General features: G+C 43.6%; 1 protein-coding gene across 4 annotated transcripts in view; it reads right to left on the bottom strand.

The window, feature by feature from the left end:
* Positions 1–16,630, bottom strand: part of POU2AF1 (POU class 2 homeobox associating factor 1) — a 79,137-nt gene that overhangs the window by 4,617 nt on the left and 57,890 nt on the right. The window contains exon 1 of one of the 4 annotated variants that reach the window (XM_058663933.1): positions 7,118–7,659. The exons of 2 other annotated variants lie outside the window; for them this stretch is intronic. In XM_058663933.1, the coding sequence (XP_058519916.1) occupies positions 7,118–7,127 (10 nt within the window). In that variant the 5' untranslated portion in view covers positions 7,128–7,659. Of the gene's footprint in view, positions 1–731; positions 2,379–7,117; positions 7,660–16,630 lie in introns of those variants that run through there. One more of the 4 variants, XM_058663932.1, reaches the window with a different exon arrangement.

Genomic DNA, 16,630 nt, shown 5'->3' with positions numbered 1-16,630 from the left:
GAGTGACATATCCATGATAAGCTCAGTAGTTATTTGGTCTTTAACTGAATGGGTGATTCATTAAACCATGTACCCATTCATCTTCCCTCCATCTCTCTTGGTCCTTCAGAATGATGGGGCTGAAATGAATGGCTCCTAGGTTCTCCGTGACTCCCAGAACATGGCACAAATGCCCAGTGGTGATCCACAGGATCCTGGAGCCACAGGGTGTATACCTGGCTAATGAAAAGGCTCCTCCCACCCCGACACCCCACTTTATCCCTCAAAGGAAAAAAAAAACCCTCTAATAAGAGCCAGAGCAGAGAGCCCTTTCTGGCCTGGGACAGCAACCTTAGTGACAGTTCGTGTACTCTGAGGAGCCCTTCGAGGGCAGGCCTATATCCACCAAGAGTGATGAGAAGCACTGGCCCTCAGGACCCACGCAGAGAACCCATTATTATCCCCCGATAAGGGCCCCAAGAACCTGGACTCTGAATCAAAGTCCCGGAAACCTGGATATCTGTGAAACCCGGATCTGCTGAGGTGCCTTGGCTGAACTTTGCTCAGTAAATACCGAGCTGATAAGGACAGGGGCCAGGCACCAGCATGGCCTGGTCTGGAAGCCCAGCAGTAAGATGGAAACTTGGGCTCAGACAGCAGGAGAAAAGAATGAGACCCAGGGACAGATGACATGGGGTCATGTATGTCAGCCCCACAGGCTCAACTTCAGACCTATCACTGAGGTCCCTCACCTGGCCACATGGCAGAATCAATCAGGGAGTGATGTAACACACAGATCCCCAGGCTCTGCTCCCCTATAGTCTTACCCTATGAATCTGGTGTGGACCTAGAAGTCAATTGCATTAAAATCTCTGGTACATTGGCGGTCTTACTGAGATTAGATGCACTCATTATTCATTACCAATTTAACACAAGGGTCTGTCTACAACCCTCTTCATTGTAACTTCTTCTGTTCCATCAAGGATCTCTACTGGTACTCAGTCTTTCAAACATCCCTAGTATGAAGAATGTGCAATACCGAACAAGACATGTGCAGTGGAGCCAGCCTGCTGCTGTGCCCCTAGACCATCTGTGTACCTTCACCTTTGTTCTAAGCAGCAGTGACAATGGATGTCAGAGTCAGAAATATCAGTATTCAGATCTGGGCTGTTACTTAGTAGTACAAAGTTGTCCTATTTCTTTAGTGTTTCTAGATTTCAATTTCTTCATTTATAAACACGTACAATAATTCCTCTCAGGAACTAAAATAATAAATGGTGCGCTCCCAAGGCCATGTCTGGCTTAGATGGGTAGATGCTCAATACACTAGAAAGCTCTTCCTCATACTAAACCTGCTTTACAGTAGCAAGTACATTTCTGTACATTGCTTTCCAATGAAACTCATGGTCTGTATACAGCTTTCTTAGCTAAAGAATGAAGGCCAGAATGGTAAGCATATTTTAAGGGGATCTCAGAGTCATATGCAAATTGCTCAGAATAGAGCTTGGCACAGAGTAATCATTCAGTCCGCAAGATCTAATATTATCAGCAGCTTTAGAAGCAGCAGCCCTCTTTAGCAACTGAGGACAGAAATAAGGTAGCCCTACTGAACTTTCCACTGCTTCAGCTATTTTTCAATGACATACTTCTACTGTCACCTTCCTTTTGGGAGCATTGCTTCTGCGCAAGTTTCATTTGCCAATTCGCTTTGTGCTGGGTGATGCTCAGTTCTATCACAGAGCATGGGTATGGAGCAGACATGGCAGAGAGCTGGGGCACCTGCTCCTCCCACACCTTTGATTCACTCCTTCTCAGGGTCACCTATGGCTGTATCAGCTTTGTTCACAGGCATATTGTTCAACCTATACTTGTCATCAGTCGGGTCTCCAGCTATTTCTTAGGTTCAAAGTATAGTCTAGGATATTGTGTACTGAAGGAAAAAGTGAGTGTTGAGATTGTTTGGGGCCTGAGCACTGTGATACTCCTTAATTCAGCTGGGGAACCAGAAATACTTGGTCCTATATGTACACATTTCATACCACATCTAAGACTGGCATATGGCTCATCCTCCCACTCTTGATTTGCATGCATATTTCTAACTAAATGCCCAGAAGCCTCCCAGTCCCATCCTCTCCCAGGAAGTAGACATGGCAGTCACTGGCAAAAAGGAACCAGTTGGACACTTCCAGGATCCCATCAGTTCTGGAGAAGTAGGGCAGGCCTGCCTGCATCCTTTTGTTTTTAAGTCAACAAAGAGGGCTTGGGGAGGTGTTGTGAGCAGAGGGGATCACCCTCTAATGTTGGGGGCCTCTTTGGAACTTATAGTGCCAACAGGCATGTCCTGGCAAGACAGATCCTATGTGGAGCAATCTCTAAGTTTCCACTTCTTATTGCCGTCCCAAGATTCCACAGCTCCCAAGGGACTCCTGACTGTCCAATCGTATGTCCAAAGCCAGCTGCCTAGGAATCCTGTAATTGACTACAGTGGAGCAGGCTAGAGCATGCGTGTTTCTGTTCACGTCTTTGCAAAGAGTCTGTGATTCATCAGAATCCAGACCCTCAAGACAATTCCTGAAGGAACCCATCAGCCATGCGTACATGCCAGTCCAAAACAGTAAAGATTCCTAATCCCCCAGTAAACACCACGCACCTTACTACCTCAAACATGGGCACTGAGCTCACAAATCAATTTGAGAAGTTTGTTTGAAATCATGACTGTCTCACCCTGGGACTTATGGATGCCTGAAATGAACAAACTTTCAAACAATTAAATGAGACTGTGTGAAAAGATTCTAAGATGGGGCAGGCATTGGAATCAGCAGTTAAGACATGGTTTGGGACACACACACACCATATCAGAGGGCCTGGGTTTGAGTCCTGGTTCCACTCCTATTTCCAACTTCCTGTTAATGCACACCCCAGAAGGCACCAAGTGCTGGGTGGGTTCCTGCCACCCACACAGGACATCAGGATTTAGTTCTCAGCACCTGTTTTTGGCCAGGCCTAGCCCTCACTACTGCAGCCGTTTGCAGGATGAATCAGCAGAGAAGAGAAACTTCTCTCTTTCTCTCTGTCTCTTTGTCATTTTCAAATAAATTAATCTTTAAAAAATGTCAATTGTTGAAAACATTTTCCAAAGTAATAATAGTAAAAAAAAACTATCTAAAGAATATAGAACGAGATCAAAGTAATAATACACCAGCAGAGAAGATAAAAGCCTCATTCCCCAAAGCCAAGTTGACCAGAGATTTTAATAACCCCCAGATGAACCTGCAGCTGCAGCTAGCACGCCAGCAAAGTCCGAAGTGTTCTCACCATGAGTCTTGTGATCGGAGGCCCTTTATGCCTCCCACAGGCATCCCAGTGTCCATCACTGGGGAAAACCTTTCCACATAAGCACCAACTTCTCCTCCCTCTTTGGAACCCTTTCTCAGGCTGAGGCAGCCAACACAGTGCTTTTCAAACCCCCTAGAAATCAGCCACCAATAGGGTTTGAAGGGGGGGGGAAGAAAACTACTCCTATACAGAAAACAAACAAAAAAACCTCATGAATCTGTCCTCTATGGGGGCTTCCCTTTTCCAAAATGAGCAGTGAAGAGAAACCTTTAAGGTACAAAAAGTCAGCAGAGGATATTTCAGTTCCCCCTGTCACACACCCGGACATGCTCCACATCTCAAAAGTAGAGTCCTGCAGCTGCTGTTCCACTGAACACAAGACCAAGCATGACACAGGCAAGCCAGCGGGGTGCCCCAGACCGCACCCGGCTGCATGTGGGCAACTGGGTTCACTTTGCATCGAGCTGAGGGAACACACGATTCTACCAATTTAAATTAACATGGTATTCCCAGTTCTTCAATAATGATACAATAAACTATCACTGAGAAAATATGCAAAATGGTCAGCACTTGTTTACTCAACGACCCCAGGCAAACCACATTCACACCACAGCACGGAAGCTGGTCAGCTACAAAGGGCTCTCCAGCTAGCTTCAAGTGGCACTGAGCACGGGCAACCACTCTTTGGAGGTAGCTTTCAAAATGCCACGTCAGACATTTCATGCATCCCCTAGGACAGCCTCCAAGCTACCCTCAAGAGAAGATCTTCTCCCAGCACTTAGTCTTTTGCAAATTCCCATGGGGCCACCAGGGCCAGGCAGCTGGCTAGAAAGCTGCATGAGAGCTGCTAGAAGCAGGAGGCGGATCCAGGACAAGCACATATTTCAATAACCCTGCAACCCAACGTGACATGTGATCCATTGAGATTCCTACCAATTGGATGAACTTCAGTAACAGCCACAGGCCATTCCTGAGATTAAAAATCTTCCTAGCCTAGGAGGACATGTGCCACACCATCGACTGTGTTGCATGATGTCTTGACAGCTCTAGGTAACCTCTACAAATATTATTATCTTTCATTGCTGAATCTTCAATATTATTAAAAGGAAGAGACAAACCCTCTCTAAGAAGAAACACAAATAATTTTCCCTTTACTAATAGCAAAACCAAAGACAAATAATTGAACAATAGGAATCTGAGCCTACGGCTAACAAACTTGTCCTAGCTTCTAACTGAAAACAAAGTCATAAAAGTAGCTGACACTTATCACTTCAATACAAAGAATCATGTTTGTGCTCCCGGCCTAAGATTGCTGAGGAGTTCTGGGAAGTGTTCGCTCAGATCAACTCAAACATCATTCACATCCTTAACTGAAACACGAATATGGGAGCTCTTTTCACAGTGAAGGTCTGAGTCAAAGTTTTCAAATTGCCATTTTCCATTCATGGACAATGGCTGATGTTTTTCCAACAGGAAGAAAGAAATTGGGCTTTGTCCAAAGTTTGGACTTGACATACTATAGAAAGGCTTTCCCACCCAATTTACACTAGATTGTAGCTTACATTTTTTTTTAACATAGGCCGAGAAAAAGATCCTATACACATGTAAATGTGGGCTTTCCACTTACTACTGTTTGAACTGAGGGGAGTCTATGGGCCCAGAAATATAAACATGTCATTCACATAGTGTAGCAATCTAACACCCAAAGCAGAGGAGAAAGATAGACAAGGCGGAACGGCAGCTATAAAATAAGAGGGAAAGTTCAACCTTGACTGAAATATGATCTACTGTTGCACGTAGGGCTGCTGAGGCTGTTGGGAAAGAGTAAGTCATGGGATCTTGGGCAGTAGAGCACAATATCCCTCTCTGGGGATCTCAAAGATTGTGGCTGACCCCATGTCCTCTGGACTGACTGGACAAAAGAAGAGGCGTCTCCTCTCTTCTGTCCCCATGCTAAGAAACATACTTCCCTTCCCATCAGCCCTCTAGAGCTCACACATGGACCAGGGCAAGTCCAACTAGGAAACACTCAAGGAAGACCATGGTCATTTAAAATTGTCCCCTGGTGTAAGCAGGCCAAAAAGATCTGAAGAGAACAACTCTGTCAAGAGAAGCCAGGGAGGATTCGTAAAGGACATTTGGGGTAACTATCAGCTGTCTTCAACCACAGAACCCCAGGCCAAGGCAGTATAATAGGCAAGTGAGCCCCCACTTAAAGGAAGTCATAGCCAGCAAAGAATGGACACCCAAGGTGGTCACTTAGGGAGGGACTCCTCTCTAGTTTACCATTAGGCAAGTGTAGACAGCCCATTTACCCACAGCCTACCTGCCTCATCAAGTCACCACCTCAGATTTTCAGACTCTGAGGCCTTGCAATGGACAGAATTCTCCCAAAAGTTCTGGATGTCCCATCCTAACATCTTAAACAAGGTCAGTCAAGAAGTTTTCCATATGGCATGGTCCTCTGCTCACTGCTACCCTGGTTGTCCTCCCTCCGATGCTGTGGTGCCATTCACACCACATGTTCACCCTCCCACAAAACTTCCTGCCGAACAGGCAGAGCACAAGTCCATTGGATCTACCCTTCCTAATGTGGAGCTGAATACATTGGATGAATAGGTGGCCAAGGTCCATTTGTTTCCTGGTCACAGTCTTAACTCCCAGGGACTCAGAAATAACCACGCTCACATTTGCATGGAGGTCTGTGGCCCAGAGAGTCTTTGACACAAATGATTTCATATGAGGTCTCACCGCAAGGTCTGATATAGTCAAGGGACACACACAGTCCAGGCCCCTTCCCTTCTTTTCTGATGAGGAAAGTGATGTTTAGATATGCTTCAGTGACCCACCTTACCCTGATTATCCATCTGACAAACCTAGGACTCTGATTCTAAGAGCAATCCCATTGTGCCTCAGGTTGTCACCCTGGAGGTCAGATAGTTCCATGCCCAAACCTTCTGGCTCCTGCTCTAGTTGAGATTTCAGCTATCCTGATCCAGAGACAGCCAATTTCCCACAAGGAATACAAGTCCCAACTGAGAAAAGAATGAGTGGTCCACGAGAAACCTGCCAGCGGCCTGCTCACATGAGGAGTGACGAGAACTGAGACCAAAGCAATTCCCCGCAAGGTTTTATTTTTGGTATTTTTCGACCGAAATGACAACAGATAGGTCCACCTGAGACACCAGCTGCATCTGCCCGCCTTTTACAGAAACTGGGGTCACCAGAGCAGAAAGAGTTCCCATCTCAGAGACACCGTGCCCCAGGGTATGGGTCAAGACCAGGAGTCCCCCAGCAGAACATTCACTGGGTGAGGATGTGCTGAGTAGAGGAGATTGGGTCTCAGCCCTGTTGCATTTACAAGCTGGTCTAATGGGGTGTATAGCCTCAGTCAAATAATCACACAAGCACATCTAGAATTGCAGACTCCACCAAAATTGCATCTGTCCCAAGACTAAAGTGTTTCTGGCTTATCTCACTCATTTCCACCTCTACTTAAGTAAGGCTTGAATGAGCAACACACTAGAGGCCCCAGTCTATAGGATTCTATAAAGAGCAGAGTGGTGAGAGGTATGACTGTGCTGTCTCAAATGCAGAAACTGAGCTAAGGTCAAAGACTCAGGCCATGCCATGCATGTGAGCCTCTCCTGAGACATTCAAGGTGGCAGGTCCTGAGTGAACCCCAAGGATGACACATCAACTGGTCTTCTCCTGCCTTGGGTGATGATGCTACCAAGAGACAAACCGTCTCAGCAACTCAAGATTCTAAGCTGAAAACTGACTCACTTCTGAGGTTCCATACCAAATCTCATGGGTAAAACTTTTTGAGACTCTAGTTTTCACTAGCTTTTGAACCAGGTTAGAGCTGCCCTTGATGAAGTCATAATGTGTCTCTATCTAAAGGTGGGAGAAGAAGCAAGACCCAATGGAACTCAGAATTTGTGGCATGGAGAGGCTTGTGTTCTAGGTTGGGACTCAGGCAGATCCAATTTGGAAAATGTGCTGCATTGTTTATCACTCACACAACCTTTGGCAAATTACTTAATCTATGTGTGCCTCAGTTTACCCATATGGAATCTGAGAGTACTATTCACATCAAAAGCTTATCATGAGAATTGTGCGGAACTGACTAAACACCTGTTGAACCAAACGGCCATTTCTCATTGATGTCAACCTATAATCCATAGCCCATCCATCTCTCACCAAAAATGTAGCCTTAGTAAGTAACCCTAACTTGTTCTCATCTGCTGCATCTGGTGAGTGTCTCTATCTTCAGCCTAACAGAAGTCTTCTGCTGCCTGCAAGGCCTGTATCAACCTTGCCTTCATTGCGCTCCTGGAAGCCTCTGCTTGGGTAGTCAGGCCTAACATCCCCCAGTAGCCTTTTAAGGAGACAAGGATGCCAATACTGCTGCAACAGGCAGGACTGGTCAAAGATCTCACTTGCAGAAAATAGAAGACATCAAAACCAGGTTCTGACTTTGTGTAAAGATACTATAAGCTAAGAAGAAGACTTCTTTCTTCAGAAGCCTCTAGAGGATTGGGTTTGTGGCAGATTTGAATTATTTTAAATGATGATATCAGGAATGAACACCAAGGATACTCTCAAATGATAACAGTTAGGTAGCAGACCAGAAAAATGACAGTCCTTGATCCTGAGCTCAGACTGAGCAGCTCCTTATGGAACAATCATGCTTTTCCACATGGACAAGCACACAGTTGTGATAAAGGCTGTGCTGCAGATATTCCTTCAAGAGGGCTAGAGACAGCAGTACTCTTAACACATAGGGCAGAAACTCAGCAACACACAGGGAGAGCTCTCATGTGCTCAGAGAGGGAGATTTTATCACTGTTGGAGCCAGGAAGATTCCTGGCTGATACACTGAACATAGCCTTAGCTTTGAGAGCAGCAGACATTAAGAGGAGAAAGAAATGACCCAAACTAAGAGCTCAAGATCAACAGTTCCATATCGGGGGTGAACAAGGACAGTCTGCCTACTCCAGAAACCCATTCAAAGTCTAGCACAAGGAAGCTTTGCCAAGACAGAGCAGAGGAGATAGATGTATCTTTTCTTACTAGATCAAGGCCTGAACCCAGAATGGCAAATCTGGTCTAGGGTGGGAAATACCTATAATCAGGCACCTAGAAATTCAACTGTCCATTTCTTGAGTTAAGCCAGGAGTGGGAAATCTTTGTTCTGGAAGGGCCATTTGGATATTTATAACATCATTCACAGGTCATGGAACATCATCAACTTAAAAATCAATCTGCCACAGATTTATTAAATTTTGAGTCATGCTTGCAGTTGCTTTAGCAGAGCCAGAGCAAACGATTTCATAGGCCTAATATATAAGATCCCTGGACCAGACATTCCCCACCCCTGAAACATTATTTAATCTTTCATTTCCAGGGTCAAAAACTCTCATGAAAGCAAGAAACTTCTCTTGAAACCCTGAAATAAGGAAGGACCACTTCCTTGAAGGAATGATTCTTCAGACCCCAATATCAGTTGTGTATTTGCAATTAGAATTGGCTGCCTACAGTCCCAAGGCTCATAGCGGCCCACAGTACAGACAAATGAGCAAAAGCAGCCCCAATGATGGGCACATGACAAGAGATGCAATTGCCAGGCAAGATGAGCTTTTTTGGTTAATTCTCAGGTTTACTAACCGGTGGCCCCCATGACATGGAGAAACCCTTATAGAGGACTCTGGGGGAGGACAGTGGTGCACAGAATATCAAACCTGGGAAATTTATCACTAGGTCAGTTTCTGAGGAAGTTAACCCTTTCCTTACTTTAAAGAAACTCATAAACACAAAGAAAACCTGACCTTCACAACCTCAAAGCTCCACGAACACCAACACAACTGATCCGCAGCTACTTACTCCTAAAACCAAGGACATGTGCCCCAGTGTTAAGACCTTGCAGATTTCAGTAGGGGATTTAATCCAGGTCTGGGTGGTCAAGATGTAGTCTGAAGAAGCCTGAAATATGGCAACATTGTCTGTGAGTACCAAGAGAGACAAGGAGTGGGAGTCTGGGATGAATGAGCAAAACTGCTCTATTTTTATGTTGATGTGCTACAATTCATTTGGTTTGAATAAATAGGCACGTAAAAGAAATCTGCAGACAGATATCAGCCTAGATATCCTTGCATTTTCTTTCAAATGTTAATACATTCTGGGATACATATCCATGTCCCTGGATCTAAGCAAGAAGTTGGTCATCAGAGCCAGCATTGTGGCATAGTGGGTTACAGTCACCTCCTGAGATGTGAATATCCCACATAAGTGAGTCCCAGTTGCTCCATTTCTAATCCAGTTACTTGCTAATGCATCTGTGAAAGAAGCAGGTGATGGCTAAAGTACATGGGCCACTGTTGTCCATGTGGGAGATCTGCATGGAGTTCCTGGCTTCAGGGTGACCCAATAACATCTGTTGCAGTCATCTGGGGTGTGAATCAGTAGATCAAGCATTCTCTAACTCTGCCCTTCACATAATCATATATTTTTCTTTGACTCTGGTTGTCATTTATTCTTCAGATTTGGCATCCAATTCTATATTCATGATAGCTTTCCTACTTATATCTACCCTTCAATTCACTAGTTGATTCCTTTGACTTGGAGCAATTCCAGTAATGGATGGATACACACTTGTATGATATGATGACTGGAGGGCTAATTTTCCTTCTGTACTTTTCTCTGCTATATCAGTGTGGCTGTCATTCAACATTAAGATTCGCTTATATTTTCAATTCTCTTTCCTCTCTTCTTTCACTCCTACGGACTCCGTGTTTCCCAGTCCTGCAGTATTTTTTAATAATCTTTACATTTTTCTGTCTTCCAATTAAATGTATGGGTATTTATAGAGGATTTTAAAAATTCACCTTTTTAAAAAGGTAGTCAACTCCTTTTTGGTCCTAACATCTGGTCTGAAAATAGTTATAGTTTACAATTCTTTGGCTACCAGCTCTTCCCAAAAAGTGGTACTTATGAAACCATTACTAAGAAAAGGAGGCAGCACATTGTTGTTTCAGATTTCAGTATCAGGAGTGCTATTTCTTGCTTATTTCAAACTTCATTCTCTAGTCAACTAGGTTATAAACACCTCAGTTCAACCTTGTGAACTAAAAACAAACAAAAACCACAAACTTTCCAGTCAGGATAAGCTTTGCTGCTATCCTCTTTCAAGGTTGGAAGGGAAAAATGTGGCTTTCAATCCAGGTTTAGTCAGTGAATGGTCAATTTAACTATTATAATTAACTGTGATCATTAATCCCACTAGAAATCAGAAGAGTGAAGTCTGTGTTATGTCATTTCACAAGAAATGCAGGCTTTAGAGACTATAAAAATATACTAGTCTACATAACCATTATCCTTTCAGTTAAAAAGAATGATAAATTATGAACAATATCTAGTACTTAGTGCTTACTTGATGCAACATACAGTAGTAAGCAGCTACCACAAGCCTATGAAGGAAGAACCACATCCTTGGAGTATGCATAAGGAAAATAGCAGCGAAAAGAGGGAGATGGACTCAGCAACAGCACATAACGAAGAAGGCATAAATCTAGGTCTCAAATTCAGATCTACCTGTGACTGAAGCTACTCTTTCTCAATTGTTAAGATCAAAGAAAGAATAGAGATGTCACCAACTCAAACTAAAACCCTACTCGCTCTGTATCTTGCTCTTCACCTCATGGACACATACGCACACACATGCGCACACATACACACACACACACACACATCCTCGAAAAGATGTGATGGTTAGTCTAACTCAATTTAGAACAAAGGAAGAGCTGAGGAAGCAGAGGAGTCGGCTCCCAGCACAGGGCTCTCCATGGGAATTGACCAGAATGCAGATGGGCTTGATAATTTGGGGACAAACTCAATGGTCCTCTTTTGGACCACTGTAACTTTCCACTGTAACTAAGGAGTATGCAAAGGGTTAATCGGAGAAACAGAGCAGTGAGCAGTTTCTTTTGTTTTGTTTGTTCATTTTCCTCAATGAATAAGCTAAAGCCTATGCTGAACACATCAAAATGAGCTCATAAGATAGGAAAAGCCATCTGCAGTCTGGTGTATTAACTTCTACCTCCGTTCCTTTCTGGAACATGGCATGTTAGTACTCTCCTCAGGAGCCCCCTAAACACCATGTGAGTGAGACAGGACCCATGATGGAGAGACTGGATGAGTTAGAAAGTCTGCACTCATGGTCTAGTTTAATCCATTTCACTATGTGGGTGAGTTACTAACCTAACTTTAAGCTTCTTTTCATCTGTGGAGTGGACTTTATAAGAAAACCTACCTCACGGAACAATGAGGTATGACATAATACTAAAGAGTTGTGAAGACTGGGTAGTGTCTTCCTCCACGTTGGTAGCAGCCACACAATAAAAAAGGCAACAATGTGTCCAGCTAAGCCACTGCACAGGGATCCCCATGGGAGAGCAGAAATTCAATGTCAAGGAAGTTGTATGATGGGGAAAGGAGCCATGCCAGGCCTGATTGTTTTGCTGTTCCCTTTTGTATTCTTCCATACCTGAAGTCTCGATGAACATCACAGATGTGACAGCTATGAAATAAAGCTGGACTTCTCACACATGGTAGAAAGTATATCACTGGCATGTTTTTTCTACAAATATTTTATTTGAAAAGCAGATTCTCAGAGAGAGAAAGAGAGAGAGAGAGAAAAAACACTCCCATCCACTGATTCACTCCCCCAAACAGCTGCAACTACCAGAGCTGGGGGTAGTCTGAACCTGTGAGCCAGGAACTCACTCCATGTCTCCCATGTGGGCCTAGAGGCCCAAGCCCTTGTTCTCCCAAGTCATTAGCAAGGAGATGGATCAGAAGCAGAGCAGCCAGAACTTGAACCAGCACCCATATGGGATACCAGCACCACAGGTGCAGGACTGGTTTCCCACCATGCTGGCTCTATCACTGTCATATTTAAACTGGTGTTATTTTAGAAATCCTTGTTAAGAAATAAATGTAGCCCAAATTGATCCAACAGAATATTCAAAATACCAAACAAATACTCAGTACTTCATAGCTGTATTTATCATCAGTGAAAGAATCGAGTGGGTTCACTCAGCCTAGTACAATGTCCAAAGGCATCTCAGAAGGCATCAACTTCAACCTTCAGGTCAATAGTTTTCAAACTCTGCTGCATGTCTGCATCATCTGGAAGCATCTGAAGCTACCAATGCCCAGGGAAATTTCATAAGAAGCTCTGGTTTGGGATCCAGGCATGAGTGATTCTTAGCCCCAGAGCACTCCAATGAGTTGCCAAAGTTGAAAAAGACATCTCTAAGTAAATGCAAGAACTCCTTCTTGTAAGTTAAGGACTTATAACTTAGAACAATTTTTAATTTTGTAAGCAGGAACCCTCAAGAATCAGCATTGGAAAAGAACCTCAATCAACTTCACTACTCTCGCATCCGGCTAGAAAAAGACAAGAACCGTTTTACAGATGGAACACTGGAGATTCAAAATAATTAGCTGGTTAACAGTCTAATAATCTTTTGATTGGAAAGCATAACAACGTTTTGTCCTCAGTTTCACACAACCAAAGCAAGAGGGTTTTAGAGAAGGTTCTCTATCCCAAGTAGACCCACTCCAACCAAGTAGTTGTTCTAATTTGAAAATGAAGGTGTCAGGCCCGGCGGCATGGCCTAGTAGCTAAAAGTCCTTGCCTTGAACACACCAGGATCCCATATGGGCACCGGTTCTAATCCTGACAGCTCCATTTCCCATCCAGCTCCCTGCTTTGTGGCCTGGGAAAGCAGTCGAGGATGGCCTAATGCTTTGGGATCCTGCACCCGTGTGGACGACCTGCAGGAAGTTCCTGGCTCCTGGCTCTGGATCAGCACAGCACCGGCCGTTGTGCTCACTTGGTGAGTGAATCATCGGATGGAAGATCTTCCTCTCTGTCTCTCCTCCTCTCTGTGTATCTGACTTTGTAATAAAAATAAATAAATCTTTTTTAAAAAAAGAAAAAAGAAAATGAATGTGTCACTAAGGATTTCAAAAAAGTGAAAACTGTGTTAGCAATCCCAATTCATTAGCCAGCTTTGACTTGGTTACCTAAGAATGAGAAACTAGGTGGGCATTTTCCTTAAGTGGGAAAATAAGTAACTTCAGAGAGACGTCTCGGGCAGGGTCGGGGGTGGGGAGGGATGCTGAAATACACTGACTTTGCAATGACAAAGTTACAAACATTGATAGGACTTCTTCAAGAATTAAATGCCCTCACACTTAATGAGTACAGACAACCTTGCTGTGACGAGATTTGCAGGTGTGAATTAAGCGAGAGCTTTTAAAACTTCTGACTTGGAGATTTGGGAGTATAAGAGCAAAACTTCAGTATTTTTCTTTAAGAAATATAAGGAGAAGGAAGCAAAATGCCACACCAGGAAAAGCATTTGCTCTCTGACCAGTTAAATCTGGGTGTTCTGTAAAGGTATGTCCTTTATTTCACCTGCACAATGGAGTACGAATGTGGGTCTCTCTTCCGGATTCTACTTGTTCTTTGCAGGAAGAACTACTGAATTAATGGACAAACTTGGCAAGAAGTAAAGGTATGTTAGACCAATTAAGTAAAGATTCCAACACAGAATAGAAACATTAGAAACTGTTCACAGACTGAATTACTATGTGTTGTTGTAAGAACACCTAAACAAATGAAGGAGATACGGTTCCAAAAACTACTGTGTATTTTGCACATTTTCCTTAAGTCTGTTTAGTGGAACCCTGAAGTAAATCCTAACAGCAGAGTTCTGTATTAATGAGAATTTTGAGACCCTAGTTTAACTGTCTGCTAAAACCTTGGCTCTGTTCAAATTGTCTGAAAACAAAGGCATATTGTAAGGTAATAATATGGTAGTACTGTCTCCCACTCCTCAAGTGCCTCCTAATTATGGTTAGGTGCCCAACAAGGCCGAGCCTACGGGACACCTAGACATGCTGCCAATTCAAAGAAATCAGCCAAGATGGCCCCTTATGCTGTCGCTCTGTCCCTAATATGACTAACAATAAATTGTAGTTACCCAATTCAGTCATCTTCCAACCAGTGGTGTGTTTATCAGAGCCGGATCCATTGGCTTTCAGGGAGAAGTTCAATCAAATCAATGCTGACCATTGTAGAAATTATTACGAATTGGTTGCAAGCTTTCTCTGCCATTAGTGTTGATATTATGCAACTAAACAACCTAAGGAAATAAATGCCTGAAGTACCAAACAAATCATCTTAGACTAGAGGTCAGCAAACTCTTTCTACAAATTTTAGCCTTTTTGTGCCATATGGTCTCTGTCCCAACTCAATTCTGCTGTTGTTGCAGAAGCAGTCAGGGACCAAATGCAAATGGACAGACATGGCTGTGTTTCAATAGAATTTTGTATACCAAAGCAGGCAACAGTCAGATATGGCTCATAAGCCATATTGGCAGACCCGTGTTAAGACCCTTGGAAAATCTTGCTAGACCATAGCACCCAAGAACATTTTGACAGTAGCTTTCTAATTACTCCATCAAAATATAGGAAAGATTATATAGGAGGGAACTTGGCATGACCGTATCCACTCAAGACAGGCACACAGGAAATACTGAGTAAGAAAGATACAGTTACTTGTTAGGAAACCTGCTATCTTTCCTTGCATTCTCTGCTTTAGCGATCGCTCGCTCTCTCGCTCTCTCTCGCTCTCGCTCTCTCTCTCACACACACACACACAAACCTTAGGTTCCCTGTTTTCTGGGTTTTAAACAATGTGGGAAAGTGAACAGTCAAGAAGTTGCAGAGTTTGCCTTTAAATCCACATTTGCCTTGCTCCAACACTCATGTCGTTCCCACTGAGGCTGTTCACTACCTTAGTGGATGCTAATTCTCATCCACATGGCACAGGCAAGACCAGGTGCAGCAGCCAGGGAAAGGATCTGCAGGTGGAGCACCTTCTTTACCCGAATGAGCAGTCAAGCAAATCTCAAATCCATGATTGGGGCTTAAAGATCTCCACTTTTCTGCACCAGCAGTTCTCACCTTTGTCACGCTAGTTTCTGATTTTTAACCAAAGTCAGTATTCACATTCAGTTCACAAAGGAGGGTCATGGGCAGGCAGGGAGGAGGCAACGTTTACAAAGCGAATGTTTTCTTAACCCTTTCCAGAACCCCATAGTACAGTCATTTCAGCTCATGCCTGGAGGGTGTTTTGTGAAAAAAGAAAGTGCCTTTTCAGCACTCTTGGTGTCTAATTTCAAGCCCTGCCCTTCCAATGGTGATGTGAAGTAGGCAGGCTGATGGTGCTGTCCTGTTTTCACTGCTTTTCCCACAGGGTTTAATCACTCAGGTCCCTCCCTGCCACACATTTGGGTTCTAAATGCCCTTGAAGGCTCCAAAGGGTAATGAGAGACAATCCAGTAATTTATTCATCCGAACATGTGGAAATGTGTAGCCCAGTTATTCCATGATAAGCGTACAGTGTGGTCTCCTTCATGATAAAGCTTTGGGTACCTGACTGGCCTCCTGAGCATGAGCAGAAAGCATCCCCTTTGAAAAACATTCACCTCTTACACGGTGTTAAAGGAGAGAGAAGGCAGTGTGCAACCCAGGAGGAGGACTATGGCAGCTTAGGTGTGCAGGGGAGCAGCCCACATCTCAGATGCTGATGCAGAACCAATACAATCAACAGTATTTTGGTGGCACCATTGTGGACTTCCTAAAGTTATCTTTTCTAAATGTTGTTTTTACCCCATTTTTCAGATGAGCAACCTAAAGACTGAAGGAAAGCAAAATGACTTGTCCACTAGAAGGTACACTGAGGCAGCACTCCCTCCAAGGATCCAAACCAATTCAGCTCCAAATCTCAATGAAACAGTTCTATATACCTTGACAATATGATACTGGATTTTCTACCTTTGTCTATACCTACAGTGTCATGATGCACTTAGATAACAGAACATTAAACTTGTAACTGTTATTAAAGGACTATGCTATTATGATAATATAGGGGGAAATGGTGAGACAGGGAAATGGGGAGAGAGGAAGCCGAGGGAAAAGGAGGAAACCCTGTATCTACAAAACTGTAATCATAAAAATAATAAAATTTTTTTTAAAAAAGGGCACATGGATGCTCAGAGGCCCCCCAGGAAAGGCATCATGAGTCACCTGCTCTCATCAGCATTATTTCCCTTCCTTAGCAAGGATACAGTCTCTCTTTCTCCTCCTGGTAAGAGTTGTTCACTACCCATACTAGAGCATTCTTAATTATCTTGGAAGGAAACCACTGCTCTCAAACCCAAACATTTTATTTTAAAAA

Source organism: Ochotona princeps, chromosome 4, assembly GCF_030435755.1.
Source record: "Ochotona princeps isolate mOchPri1 chromosome 4, mOchPri1.hap1, whole genome shotgun sequence".
NCBI lineage: Eukaryota > Metazoa > Chordata > Mammalia > Lagomorpha > Ochotonidae > Ochotona > Ochotona princeps.
Note: the sequence above shows the minus strand (reverse complement) of the source record. Positions and strands in the feature narration are given on the sequence as shown.